Source organism: Drosophila mojavensis, unplaced genomic scaffold (genome assembly GCF_018153725.1).
Source record: "Drosophila mojavensis isolate 15081-1352.22 unplaced genomic scaffold, ASM1815372v1 contig_136, whole genome shotgun sequence".
In the NCBI taxonomy this organism is placed as follows: Eukaryota; Metazoa; Arthropoda; class Insecta; order Diptera; family Drosophilidae; genus Drosophila; species Drosophila mojavensis.
Genome location: NW_025318667.1, coordinates 4,817,187 through 4,830,815, shown reverse-complemented (window position 1 = coordinate 4,830,815; position 13,629 = coordinate 4,817,187). Strand labels below are relative to the sequence as shown.

Here is a 13,629-nt window from a genome sequence, read left to right as displayed (position 1 = left end):
TGGACCGCGATGAAGGATATCGCATCCTGACCACGCGCGCCATGCAAATGAATTACGTGACTGAATCGTTTAACTAACGGCAATTGCAAATGGCGCACAAAAAGCGAAACGCGAACCTCGAAAAGCGGACAAAATTGTTCGAGTATTTGATTTCGCGTTGTTTTCACTCTCGACAATATAAAATGGAGTAATTAATTAATGTGATAAAGACAGAGGGAGGTGTTACAGGTCGGTACAGGTGCGACAGAGCGCGAGGACAGTGGCGAGAGTAAGCGGGAGGGAAATCAATTAACGTTATTCATTCGAATACAATTAATTTTCATAATTAAGCCCGCCCGTTGCGCTCTTTGAAGTGAGCGCAACAGCAGTCAGCACAATATCCGCATCCAACATGCGCATCCACATCCACATTCGCATCCGCATCTCTGGTTGCTGCTACTGCTGCTGCTGATGCTGCCTCCAATTTGCAGTGGCCCGGCACAAAAGCAATTGCCGAAGCGAGTGCCAATCTCAGCGACACTGACAGCGGCAGCAGCATCAGCATCAGCGGCGGCAGCGGCATAAACAGGTGACATCAGAGACAATAAGCTACAATGAAAACACACACATGCATATGTACATATGTGCATACAAACATATGTATGTGTACATACATGCATACGCTGGAAATACATAGTTAGCAAAGAAACGATATGTGCAACGCATACATAAATACTCTGCATTTCTAGAATTGTGCTATTGATAATGCTACCAACTATCGATTACTTGATCATCGCTACAAACGCATAAATGCACGGATCCTCCACTGGTTGCGATACCTTAACAAACTATCGATTAATCTGCTATCGTGATCAAACAAGGCCAGCCCAAAGCTCTTAACTACGTAATACGTTTGTATGTATATTACGTTCTTTTTATAAGTATATGTACATACATATATGTATGTAAATTACGCTATTTTCTTCTAGTACATTTAGTAAGCAACATAATTTATGACTTTATATGCATTAAAACGTTTGTGAATTGTTTTTATCTTAATTGCAATTTCTTCGCACAGAATTTATGGCATTCAATAAATCAAAATATTTCGAAATAATTATTTATTGAAAGGTTATTTCATTTGCTTTATTTTGTCAAATATTTCTTATACGTTTTGCCTGCATGAATAGTTTTTTGCATAGCTACTGGAAAGAGTATACAATTGCAGCACATACACTCACACATTCACATACACACACACACATACGCGATAAGCAACATTTTGTTAAGGCCACTTTGCGACATTTTAATTTAAATGCTAATCAGTTGCCAATAGAGTAAAAAGAGATGCTGTAGCAGCTAACTAGGTAACGGTACCTGGACATGGACCAGCACCTGGAACTGCTACTCGGCCGGATGCTGAACGTGTGTGCATGCCTGTGTGTGCGTGTGTGTGTGTTCAGATTGCAAGCAATTTGATGCCGGGAGACGCAACAGCTCTGCAATTTGTATTTAAAATGTCCGAACATGGATTAGACAGGCACAACAGCCGAAAGGCCTACATATGCAACGCCACCGACAGCGCAGCAACAGCGGATGGAGAGCAGCTCGTCTGGCGGCTGCTCGCTGGGACATCATTATCATTTGCATTTTTGGATACAATGTCGAGGGCCTGGGGCCATTTATGTGCACAGCATGCACAATAAGTATACCTGATAGCATCAGCAGCGTCTATTTTCGGGGTGTCAAAGTGAGCAAACAACAACAACAACTATTTATCAGGACTGCAATTTGCTAGGCGAAAATTAAACATTGTCAGAAGCTTGTGCAAAGCGCATTACTTAAATTACAAATAAACAAGAAGAGTTGGCCGCAAATTTGTCTTTGCACTTTTACCGCTATTTGCGCCAACAACATCAAAGTTAAAATGGAAACAAACAAAAGGTCCAATATAAATTTGACGTAGCGATAGCTGCTCGCGCTAAACGTAAGCCGTTAACTCGCACGTCCGTTACGTTCGCGCCAAGCTCAATGTAACGATGGCTTCAGCTCGTGTCGCTTCACACTCTGTAACTGACTGATGCAGCACTCAGTAGGCTATGCATTTTAAATCAAAGTTGACGTATAATGTTGATGCACACATAGAGCCCTAGTGTCAAAACGAAAATTTAGTCGACCGAGTCACGACAAAAAAAAAATAAGAAAAAGTAAACCCGAAAAATAAATTTTTCTTTTTTTTTTAATTTTTGCGAATAGAAATTTAAAGGACTCAGAAAGAACAATGAAGCGCAAAGCTGATGAAACTACCGCAGATGCTGGAGTGCAGGTGGAGCCAACCACAGAGCCCGTTGACAACGCCTCTTCTGAAGTGCAAGTGGACCACCCCACAGATAGCAATGACAACAACTCTTCTAGCCCCGAAGAGGCACCAAGGCCCAGGCGTCTACGCTATGATACTGTCAAAGTGTTCGTGCCTTCAGACAAATACGACGCACTCAGAGGGCACTGGTTGGAGATATATGTACCGCTCGTGGAGCGCATGAAACTGATGGTACACTTCAACGTAAGAACACGTAATGTGGTGTTGCGCGTCGGCCCCGAAACACCAAACTTGTATAGTTTGGTCAGAGGCGCTGACTTCGTCAAGGCATTCATTTACGGCTTCAAGATAAAAGATGCTCTGGAGCTACTCCATTTAGATGATCTCATCATAAGGACCTTTGAGATACCGCACGTGACGATGCTGAGCGGCGAGCCACTCCACAGTGTCTTTAGTCTCCTATCTGACACGGAAAACACCAAACTCATCGTCGAGAAAATAACCAAATCCCGAATTGTGTTACTTCATGACAAGATCCATATTCTGGGTTCTCATAAGAACATAAAAAGGGCACGTCGCGCCATTCGAAACCTGATCTTACCCTAATGGCCGAGCAATTTCATTTATCTGTTTTGCTGTCTGCACATCATCGACTCTCGCCTCTCTGAGCGCATGTGAAGGCGAACATCATACACTGGAAGGACCTTGCATATACACACTACACTACTACTACAAATAATATGTTTTTCCGAATATTGTATCCATTCAACATCTTCGTTCAATCCAAAATAAACAATTTAGTAAAATGCATGTTATATGAAAATATTCATTCATGGCCTATTATCCGATTTGCCACGCTAGGATTCTATTAGCAATTTACTGGACATATATGTAGGTTCTTTATAGAATCGCAACATTAGGCCGTGCAAAATTTCAGCGTTCTAGTTTTAGAACTAAAGAAGCTACAGCTTTATGTGATTTGCCACGCCCCAATAGGCGTAGATACATTTATTTATGAACTCATCACTTTTATGAGTGAGTCTAAATTACAATTTGTCTTTGCATATTTACAGCTATTTGCGGCAACAACATTAAAGCCAAAATGGAAACAAACAAAAATATGGCGTAGCGATAGCTGAGCTGTTAACTCTCACGTCCGTTACATTCGCGCCTAGCGCAATGTAACGATAGCTGCTGGCCGATTTTATTCACGCTCTTTAGCTGACTGCTATATCACTCAACTGGAGTGCCCACTTCTCGATAACCATTGACGTGCATCGTTGAAACCGCACGTGGAGGACAGCCATCAAACGAAAATAGAGAAGACGGAATTAAGTCTATCAAAGTATTCCCGAATAGAAAAGAAATAGCCATGGAAGTAGATGCAATAAAAGTGGATATCTTTGGGCCCACCAAGAAGGCAAAAAAGCGCAACGCTAATGCAAGTGACCAAGATGTGGAAATGCAGGTGGACGCAGCCACGGGGATCGAGGGCAAGGAACGTTCCAGCCACGGACAGGCGTCAAAACCCAAGCGCATACGCAGCGAGATTCGCAAGGTGGCTGTGCCACCACACAGGTACAGCTCACTCAAAGAGCAATGGATGAAAATCTTTACACCGGTGGTGGAGCACATGAAACTGCAAATACGCTTCAATATAAAGACACGTCAAGTGGAGCTGCGCATTGGCCCCGAAACTCCAGATATATCCAATCTGCAGAAAGGCGCTGACTTCGTCAAGGCCTTCCTATGCGGCTTCGACGTAGACGATGCTCTGGCACTGCTCCGTCTGGAGGATCTCTTCATAGAGACCTTTGAGATCAGAGACGTGAAAACGCTGCGCGGCGACCATCAATCCCGAGCCATTGGCCGTCTCGCTGGCAAGGGTGGACGCACGAAATTCACCATCGAGAATGTGACCAAAACCCGAATTGTCCTCGCCGACAGCAAGATCCATATTCTGGGCAGCTATAAGAACATTCAGCTGGCACGTCGCGCCATTTGTAACTTGATCCTCGGCTCACCGCCAAGCAAGGTTTATGGCAATCTGCGCGCCGTTGCCTCTCGCCTCTCGGAGCGCATGTGAAGGCTGTGATCATAGGGCTACAATGGAAGGACCTACCATAGACCTAGACTATAATTAAACATAAGACGTATTTAATTTTTTTTTTCTCTCTTTTTCATCTTTGTTCAATCTAAAATAAACAATTTATTATAATGTATGCATTTTATACGTTATATAATATATGTATGTATGTATATTCTCTTTTATCTAACATTCTCTTGTGAAATATTTCGTGTGGAGATCATCTGTTTCAGGTTTTGAGTTGAACTACGCGCGTTTGAGTTAAGGGAATTTTTAAACTTTGGGTATTCTAACGATCTCAACTTGATCTCATGAGAATTGCATAGAAAGGGCAGGACACTTTAATAGCGAATATCGGATTCTATTTCATTAGCTTTGCTAGTTTTTGCTATAGAGATAAAATTCAGCTCTTGGATTAATAAATAAATAATGGAATTTATATATATTTTACACAAATACAATTACAATTACAATTATACACACATGACTGCACTAACAAAAGAAAATATTAAACAGAAAATTTGCTGGCTGGGCGTTGGGGTCGGTCAAATCCTTTACAGCTTGGTTAGAATGAGCAGCACGAGCATGACGAAGGTGACGGCGGCCAAGACGAGAATGATGCACATTTTGCGATTCTTGCGCTGATACATTTCCGCACGCTGGAGCTGTCGCATGCCCTCGGAGACGCGCGTCTGGGTCTGTTCCACATTGTAGTCGATGCGATCGAGCACGGTGCCCTGCTCCTGCACCATGTGACTCAAGTCCTTGAAGATATCGTTGAGATCGTAAATGGATTTTACTATTTTCGTCACCTCCTCCTCACGATGCTGTGCCAGCCGTGTGTTCTCCTCCTCGAAGAGCAGCAGCTGCTGCTGTGTCATACGGTTAGTCAATGGCTTCTTGAAATTGTCATCAATCTGCTGCTCGTCGTCCTCGAAGAGATACGCGTTCACCTGGCTCTTGCCAGCGCCATCCAGTGGTTGCAGAAAATTATCAAAGGTATCCACAAAGTTGTTGGGTGGCTCATCGCCACCGAAGTTGCCCAGCTCGACATTGGTGAATTCATTTGCATTGTCGAAGTATTTCTGGGAGCGTTCCTCCCGTGAGTTGAGCTGCAGCAGATACGCATTTTGGCTGCTGCGGAATTTGACCGTCAAATCCTGCAGCTGGAGGAGCGCACAGTGCACCGCATTGGCCGTGAGCCGCTGCTCCACTTTGCTGCCAACGCCCAGGCTAGAGCGGACGCATTGTATGTGCCGATGGGTGCTTGCTATCAGCTTGGCCACAATCTGGCTAAGCACTTCGATTTCACATTCGTCATCTTTTTGGTCATCGAAGGTGGGGCGCAGCAGGTGGCGGGCATGTAGCGAGCCCAGCTCATCCAATTTTGGTTTGATTCTGCAATGGCAATAATATAACATTAATAACAAAGCGATTCGTAATTGAGAGCTCCGAGAATATTCATGGCGATCTCACTTGGACATCGTGTATTGCGCCTCCTCGAATTTGTCGAGCCAAATGGGTGGGGTGGCATAATCATCCTGCATCTCGAGTCCCTCTTCAGCCTCGCGTACTGAATGTTTCAATAGACGCTCCGAGTCGCTGCCACGCTATTAAATTACAATATTAGTTTCACTCCTTTGAATCATTTCATCCATATGGACGATAAATTGATTTGGCCCTTACCCGCTCGTCATAATGATTGCGATTCTTGCTGGCATTGTTGCGCATGATAACAAACACCTCGGTTAGATTGCGCGAAGTCATCTTGGCGTTGTCAACAGCCTTTTGTATACGAAAAAATTGTAATTAATCTATGTAAATCTTACATTTTATTTATTTGCTATTGGTATGATGAAATAATCGAATTATCCTATCGATGCAACGACTTGTGTGAATATATTTGTATATCGATAACAGAAAAGACGCAACAGCTGTTCAAACGCAAATTGGAGTAGCGTAAGCGCAAAGCAGAGTATCCGACCAATTAACGCAAAAGCGAGCATATTTAGCGCAGCAAGAGTTGCGTTACGTTACGTTCAAAACGGTTTTATTGCAATACATTTGTAAACAAAACTTGTAATGTAACTATAGATATCAATACATATGTCTAGACTTAATTACTTTTATTCTTATGATATTTTGAGGCCAAAAATAAATTTGTGAGACTATTAAAGGGCAGCTCGAAGAACAGAGTCAATGGAATAGCAAGTGACGAAACTATAACCACAAACGCCACAATCAGACACAGCTACAACAAAAGCAAAATTAATAACGTATAAAAATCATTGCTTACAGCTTAAGCTTACCAAAATACTAAAGTCCGATGGCATTGCTTCGCTGAGTGAGTAGTAAACGTGGAGTATGGTCGTTGGATTGAGCAGATAGATGGCATAGGTAATCCGACTGAGGCGCTGGAACCAACTCGATTCAAGGAACCGCACCACCCAACGTGTGACTCTGTAGCTGCCTTCGATGCGAAAACTGCAGAAAATTAGATGCGCCGTGGCTGCGGATAATAACGAACGCAGAACTACGACAATGCTGCCCACGACTACTGGGCTGACCAGCTCCATGTTCCGCATCTGTGCAAATAGCCACAGAGTGAATCCCGCCAGTTCACATTTAGCCGTCTTGGTAGCAAAGAGTGTCTCAAAGGGAGCTTCCAAGCTGTAGGCATGTGCATAGCCATAGATGCCACCTATGAGGTAGGACGATATGCGGACTAGAGGATTCGTATAAACCCAATCGCCTATGCTATATCCGTCCTCCACTGTATTGGGCACATTCAGGAAGACGAACAGCAGGACAGTGTATACAATATTCCCACAGAGTAGAACCCGAACCAACCGTCGGATCAGCTGTGGATGCCTACGAAAACGAAACGTCAAATAGATGTTACAATGCCTGGTATGCATGCCCACCTGGTATGCGTGTACAGCAATAACATTGCCCCTATATAGAACTGCATATCGCAGCCGAGCGACCACGTCCAATTGCAGCACATCTCGCTGACCGGATACAGATTCTGCACGAGTAGCAGATTGCGCCACCAATGCTGCTCGCACTGCTCATCCACGGACTCAACAAAATGGAAGACGGATGCCTCGCGATTATACTTGAAGCTCACCACGGTCAGCAGGATCACGATGCACTGCAGCGGAGCCAGTCGAAAGTATCGTTGAGCCACTTGCCTCACAAAACGACGCGCAACGCCGGGCAACGTATCGCTGGCAATGCTGCGCTGCAGTGGAACGTTGCCCAGAAAGTTGGAGACGGTGAGGAAGCCGCTAATGAGAGGAGGTGGAACTGTTTAGTGTTTGTCTTGTCCAAGGATAAGAGAGAAAAATAGAAGGGGAGAGAGAGAGAGCACTAGATACATTCATACAAATCCTTTATAGATACCTAATGACAAAGAATACCTCCATCATGAGCGCCAAAGGAATCTGGGAACATGCCTTGACCAGCTTGTCTGACATATCCGCCGAGTGATTCACCGCGAAGAATTGATACCAAACGGTATGCAAGGCAATCAAGGCAAAGGCGCTGCAGACACGCAATCCACTGATGACTGCGATCTCCTGACCGCCCAGCTGCCAGAGACGCCGCCAGTTGGCGGCCACATCGAAGCAGCCAAGGATGCGGCTAGCTGGAAGGCAGCCGCTGCTGGCAAGGCAGGCGAGCAGAAGACTCACAGCCAGCAGCAGCAGCAGAGAGCGAACTGCGGGACGGGCGAGGAAGCCAGCGCTCAGCTCTGGGCGCTTAGCGTAGACCAGCTCCAGCTGCAGCCCCATACGCTGCTCCCAGCTGCCCTCGGCTCTGGCTGCCGCTAGGCTCTGGCCGAGCAGCTGCTCCAGCTGCTGTGGATCGCAGCTCTGAGGCACGCAGAGTCCAACGTGCAGCAGTTGCCTGGGCTTCATGCTCGTGGTCAGCTGCCAGCTGGAGTTGGCTCTCAGGTAAGCCACGCTGTAGGCGTGCTCAAAGGGCGCAGGCTGTCGCAGCAGCTGCTGATGATTCCTCGTGAGGTACCGCAGCAGCGGCTCATTGAGTGCTCGGCAGGTGAGGCGATTGCCCAGCCACTGGCTGTTGGCCAGCATGAAGTTGTTGAAGCCGCTGCCAGAGGCATCCAGAGCTACAAGAAGTCCATTTGGAGTAAGTCCAGTTCATTTGCCTTCCCAATTTGGGCTAATCCACTCCACTCTTACCTTTCAGAGCCCAGCTCTGATTCGCCTGCCAGGCGGAATGCAGATCCCGAAGCTGCTCCACACACTGCGTCGACTCCAAGGTTCCATTCTCGTTCCGGGCAGCCAACTGTGCCAGGTCCAGCAGCAGCGACGTAGACTCCAAGGCGCCGACTAGTACGGGCAGCACTAACAACAGAAGCAACATAATGCCCTAAGATTGCAGCCACCATTCGCATCGAATGCGAAACACAGACTAAGCAGCAACCGATTCAGTACGAGATATCGTTGAGAGAGGGTGAAGATCTTTTGTTCGCTTCGCACGTAGAGGCAGCATTTTTGTTATCCAACATTTTGGACCCAATCAAAAAGTAGCCCAGAGTCTAGTGTCACTAGACCTAGCACCTCGCTCAGACTATTAAAAGCAAATTAGTTTGATCGTAAAATATAGTTTTAAAGTCGAAATTGAATAATAGAGAAAAGTCTTCTAATTAGCAAGGAATAGTTCGGTGGAGTGAACCTTTTGATAATACTCTGGATTTCTTTAGATATATGTATATGTATGTATATAGCAGTGTTCCAACTGTAGTATGGAATTATGTAGATGGATGACAATCTGAATATTTTGAATACCCACCTACCCGATTTTGTGGATGGTAGGGCGTATTCTGAAGAAGAGTCGGTTTTCAACAGGACAATGACCCCAAGCCCAAAGCGAAAATCATCAAGAACTGGCTCGACAATACAATATTTTGGATTATGGAGTAGCCTGCACAAAGTTTAGACCTAAAACCCATAGATAATATATGGACTTTGGTTAAAAAAAAGGCTCTCAAAGTATGATACAACAGAGACAGAGGCAGGGTTGGGGGTGGGAGTATGACTAAACGCATTGCTAGTGTAATTAAAGCCAAAGGTTTTTGGACAAAATATTATTATTATTATTATTATTAGTATATAATATAAAGAATATTAAATACAATAATTTTAAACGAGCAAAAGTGAATATAAAGCTCGTTTTATGTATCCAGCTGAAAAACTTTAATGTGAAACATATTTTGACTTCCAAATCGACTCAGCTTGCCTTGAAAATATATATACTTTGTAAGGGCAGCCACGCCCTTTAACAAAACCAATATACCCTGAAAAACCAATTTCCCATTTTCAATGGATTCAGGGATTCAGGATTCAGAGAGACGCGAGAACTGCAGACAATGCAGTCTATAGGGTATCAGTTAGTCGAGCACTGTCCAAGATTAATAGAAATTTCTTAAACCCTTGCTTATCAAAGTGGCGCTATTTTAATTTTCGCAGCTATATATAGCACTTTTTTTTATTTTTTATTATTTTTTATTTTGGCACTTTATTTTTTTCTTGTTTTTTTTTATTATTATTATTTTTATTATTATAATAATTATAATTGGAATTTTTCTGCTTTTTTTTTATTTTTTATTTTTAGCAATGAATTAATATTAATTTTAATTATTATTAAGTATTACAATGTTTATTTGATTTTTGTTGTTGCTTCTTCTACATGTTTAAGTACGTTAATTAAGTAGTAAGTGGAAGTAATTAATTAATCAATTAATTAGTTAGTTGGCTCGCTCGCAAGTATTATTATTATTAATATTATTATTAAATATATATTTATATTTAACGTTTAACTATACAACAAAATTAGTAAAAAAAAAAAAAAAAAAAAAAAAAAAAACATTTAAATTTAAAATTTGTATATAATATATGGAAGATATATGTATATATAGAAAAATGTTTGTATATAAAAATGTATAGCAGCAAAAATAAAGTGAAAAAAATGAGAAAGAAGAAGACGAAAAATTTAGCTGAAAAAAAGCTATATTTGTGTGGGCCTTTTATATTTATTTGCCGCTAGTCAAATGAAACTAAAAGCCAGAGGAGAGTGATAGAGAGAGAGGGGGGAAGGGGGAGTGAAAGAGAGAGAGAGAGAGAGAAGAAGTGAGTGAAAGACAGAGATAGGCATATAGTGTTCACTTGCGCTGGCGCAGCTCAATGATGGTGGCGCCAGAGCCGCGACGCAGCTGCTGCTGAGCCGCATGCATATGATGTGGGTGTGCGTGTACGTGTGCATGTGCATGTGTGTGCGTGTGCTGCTGCTGTTGCTGCTCGTCGGCATAGAGCTGCCGCTTGTGCTCATCGCTGCTGCGTCGCACAATGCTCGCCGTGTCCTTGTTGAGCTCGACGGTGGGCGGCGAGCGGGAGTCGAGGGAGTATTTCGGCTGCAAAGGATATTTGTGGCGCGTTGCGGCATAGTCGGCCTCGTCGCCGTGCAGCACGCGGTACAGATCGGGCGCCTGCTGGTGCAGATTGCGCAGATAGAGCTGCTTCTTGTTGTTGTTGTCCTCGATGGCATAGAGATCGTCCTCGTTGCTGGTCGCAATCTTGGTCAGATCCTTTTGGCTGCGACTGATCAGATTCACAATCGATGGACTCTTCAGGCCGCTCTTCAGTGAATTGTCCTTGGCCTGGTAGAGATGCGGATTCGATTTGTAGGCCTGCAGCTGTGACTCCTGTTTGCCGTTGCCGTTGCCGTTGTTGTTGTTGTTGTTGTTGTAGTTGTAGTTGTTGCGTGTCAACTTTTCAATGTAAATGGGACTAGGATCATTGCTGCCATTCATGCCGTGCACATTGAAGCTCTTGCTGCGATTCAACACCTTGGCATAGGTGCGCGCCGGCTTCGCGGGCCCCTGCTCCAAGGCGGTACCAAGCTGACGCGGCGCCAGCTGCTGCTGCTGCTGCTGCTGCTGCTGCTGCGGAGTTGCCGCTGCTGTCGTCATGTACTGCGGCTTCTTCTCCAGCGTCTGATTGTAGCGCGGCTGTGGCCGATATGCGTTGACCGGCTCGTGCAGCTTGCGCGGCAGCGTCTGGGCATTCCTAAAGTCGGGCTGCATTTGCAGCAGATTGGGCGTGGAGCCACTGAAGCGCTGTCCATGCTTCTGGTAGCGACCCAGGGTTGTGGTTGTTGTTGCTGCCCCTGCGCCTGCGCCTCCTGCTCCTGCTGCTCCTGCTCCTGCTCCTGCTCGGCTGTCATAGTAGTCGTCCTCCGGATACCTGGGCTGCCGTGCGGCGGCACGTCCGTGCGCATGCCGCTCGTAGATGTTCTCCTTGCCGTAGAGCGTGCTCGAGTAGGGATCCTCGCCCAGATAGTAGCGCTGGCGCGGACTCACCGACTGCGTCTCGGCGGACTCGGCACGCTTGAAGCTCGCTGCCTGGCGCAGCGAACTCTCCGACTCGTTGCTGCTGTGCCGCAGCTGCCCATTGCCGTTGCTGCTGCTGTTGTTGTTGTTGTTGTTGTTGTTGCTGTTGTTGCCGCCAATATGCCCGTCAATCACATTGTACTGCTGATACGTGGTCAGCTGCTGGGCGGCCGTCTGATTGGGATTCGGTGACTGCTCGCGCGATTTGCTCGCGGCGCTCTTCATGCGAAACTTGCGCTCCGCGCTAGCCGAACGAATCTTGCTGACCAGCTTGCGCAGCGAGTTACCAATGACCTGGCCCATCTTGCTGGGCTTGCTGCTGCCGCCGCCGCCGCCGCCGCCGCCGCTGGACAGATTCGAGGTGGACACGGAGCTGTGGCCATTGATGCCTGTCGGATAGCTGGAGGAGCTGGGCGCAAAGCGTGTGCGCTGCTGCTGCTTGCGGTTCAGCGTCATTGTGCTGGAGACTGGCGGCTCCATTGGCACACTGGCTGCCATCTGCCTGGGCCGGCCGATCATGTAGTCCACCTGGGGCGACGAGCTGCGACTGCGGCTGCGACTGCGCGGCGGCGGCGAGTAGTCGGGCGGCGGCTCCAGCTGCGTTTGGGCATTCGCAGAGAGCAGCTTGTTGTTGTTGTTGTTGTTGTTGTTCTGGCTTCTGTTGCTGTTGCTGATGTTGCTGTTGATGCTGTTGCTGATGCTGATGCTGTTGATGCTGCTGGCAGCATGGCCATGCTCCACGATCTTCTTCTCGATGGCACGTCGTCGCTGCGGCACTGTGGGCCGCCCCAGATTGCTGCTGCTGCTGCTCATGGCAAACTCCAGCTGGGTGCTGCCGCCCTTGCCACGCCCATTCACTGGCAGCTGACTAACCGGATTGCTGCTGCTGCGCCCATGGCCATGCAGTTGCCCATACGCCGGCCGCTTCAGCGTGGGCTCCTCGTTGCGCACAACGCCAATGCCCGGTGACACGCCCATGCCCACGCCCACGCCCACGCCCACAGCAACTGGCGGCGCTGCAGGGCGCATGGGTCCCGGTCCGGGTATGGCATCCAGATCGTCGAGCGCATCCCGCGATCCGCGCGCCGATCTGGCCAGAAACTGCGAGGACAAACTCTGGCGCTTCTGCTGCAAGATGTCCTCGCGGCTCACGTAGCTATCGCTGCCCGGAGGCAGCACGTCGGGCGCCACCTGCAGCTGCTTGCGGCGTATCGTCTCCTGCAGATCCTCGCGAAAGGCCTGCGTCGAGAAGTGATTCAGCGTGGGCGCCTCCTTCCGCTCCGACCAGTTCGAGATGCCCTGATAGTATTTACCACGTCCAGCGTCCTTCACATACTTGCGCTCCAGTGTGCTGCGATCGCGCTCTCGCTCTCGCTCTCGCTCCCGTTCGCGCTCTCTTTCGCGCTCACGCTCTCTTTCCCGTTCCCTTTCTCTGTCTCTGTCTCTGTCTAGAGTTCGCGGCAGCGTTTGATTGCTGCTAACGGCTACTGCTGCTGCTGCTGCTGCTGCTGCTGCTCCTCCTGCTGCTGTTGGCTGCTGGCTCTGCGATTTGATGGTCACGTTGAAGTAACTCTTCTTGGTGGGCTCCACATCCAGCTCGTTGGCCTCGTCGTCGCGTGAGTCATTCGAGGCCGTCGACTCGCTGCCAAAGTGTGACTCGAGCCATTTCATGGTCTCGCCCTTGCGCGTCTCCTCCTCGCGATCGAAGTCGAGGGGTCGCTTGGTCAGCGCATCCTTGCGATCCGCGAGCAGGGCGACCTCTGAAAGAAAGCGAGAGAAAGAGAGAGAGAGAGAGAGTTTGGTTCTGTTCACAGGGTATCTGGGCTGGCT

General features: G+C 47.1%; 5 protein-coding genes across 6 annotated transcripts in view; 2 read left to right on the top strand and 3 right to left on the bottom strand.

The window, feature by feature from the left end:
- The first annotated feature begins 2,260 nt into the window (after positions 1-2,260).
- Positions 2,261-2,905, top strand: LOC6585920 (RNA-binding protein pno1). Its single transcript, XM_002011508.1, has one exon. The coding sequence runs from the start codon at positions 2,261-2,263 to the stop codon at positions 2,903-2,905; it is 645 nt and encodes a 214-aa protein (XP_002011544.1).
- A 651-nt stretch (positions 2,906-3,556) lies between these two features.
- LOC6585919 (RNA-binding protein pno1) lies at positions 3,557-4,521 on the top strand. Its single transcript, XM_002011507.4, has one exon. It carries the CDS (start codon positions 3,672-3,674, stop codon positions 4,383-4,385), a length of 714 nt encoding a protein of 237 aa, XP_002011543.1. The 5' UTR covers positions 3,557-3,671; the 3' UTR covers positions 4,386-4,521.
- Positions 4,522-4,725: 204 nt separating this feature from the next.
- On the bottom strand, positions 4,726-6,282 carry LOC6585918 (syntaxin-16). The gene is made up of 3 exons (XM_002011506.4): positions 6,072-6,282; positions 5,862-5,995; positions 4,726-5,783 (listed from the first exon to the last, which is right to left on the bottom strand). Exons 1-3 carry the CDS (start codon positions 6,150-6,152, stop codon positions 4,940-4,942), a joined length of 1,059 nt encoding a protein of 352 aa, XP_002011542.1. The 5' UTR covers positions 6,153-6,282; the 3' UTR covers positions 4,726-4,939.
- Positions 6,283-6,405: 123 nt separating this feature from the next.
- LOC6585917 (O-acyltransferase like protein) lies at positions 6,406-8,911 on the bottom strand. Its single transcript, XM_032733143.2, has 5 exons — positions 8,591-8,911; positions 7,791-8,517; positions 7,310-7,675; positions 6,695-7,256; positions 6,406-6,636 (listed from the first exon to the last, which is right to left on the bottom strand). The coding sequence occupies exons 1-5, from the start codon at positions 8,772-8,774 to the stop codon at positions 6,502-6,504; spliced, it is 1,974 nt and encodes a 657-aa protein (XP_032589034.1). The 5' UTR covers positions 8,775-8,911; the 3' UTR covers positions 6,406-6,501.
- A 1,457-nt stretch (positions 8,912-10,368) lies between these two features.
- The window catches only part of LOC6585916, a 32,733-nt gene continuing 29,472 nt past the window's right edge, over positions 10,369-13,629 (bottom strand). The window contains exon 5 of one of the 2 annotated variants that reach the window (XM_044008965.1): positions 10,369-13,559. In XM_044008965.1, the coding sequence (XP_043864900.1) occupies positions 10,573-13,559 (2,987 nt within the window). In that variant the 3' untranslated portion in view covers positions 10,369-10,572. The remainder of the gene's footprint in view (positions 13,560-13,629) is intronic. The other variant, XM_002011504.4, reaches the window with a different exon arrangement.

Coding starts and splice junctions, on each gene's coding strand:
- LOC6585920 (XM_002011508.1), top strand. CDS start 2,261: ATGAAGCGCAAAGCTGATGAAACTACCGCAGATGCTGGAGTGCAGGTG.
- LOC6585919 (XM_002011507.4), top strand. CDS start 3,672: ATGGAAGTAGATGCAATAAAAGTGGATATCTTTGGGCCCACCAAGAAG.
- LOC6585918 (XM_002011506.4), bottom strand. CDS start 6,152: ATGACTTCGCGCAATCTAACCGAGGTGTTTGTTATCATGCGCAACAAT. Junction 5,996..6,071: donor GCAATCATTATGACGAGCGG/GTAAGGGCCAAA, acceptor GTAATTTAATAG/CGTGGCAGCGACTCGGAGCG. Junction 5,784..5,861: donor GCGCAATACACGATGTCCAA/GTGAGATCGCCA, acceptor TTGCCATTGCAG/AATCAAACCAAAATTGGATG.
- LOC6585917 (XM_032733143.2), bottom strand. CDS start 8,774: ATGTTGCTTCTGTTGTTAGTGCTGCCCGTACTAGTCGGCGCCTTGGAG. Junction 7,257..7,309: donor TTGCTGTACACGCATACCAG/GTGGGCATGCAT, acceptor TCGTTTTCGTAG/GCATCCACAGCTGATCCGAC. Junction 6,637..6,694: donor CATCGGACTTTAGTATTTTG/GTAAGCTTAAGC, acceptor CTTTTGTTGTAG/CTGTGTCTGATTGTGGCGTT.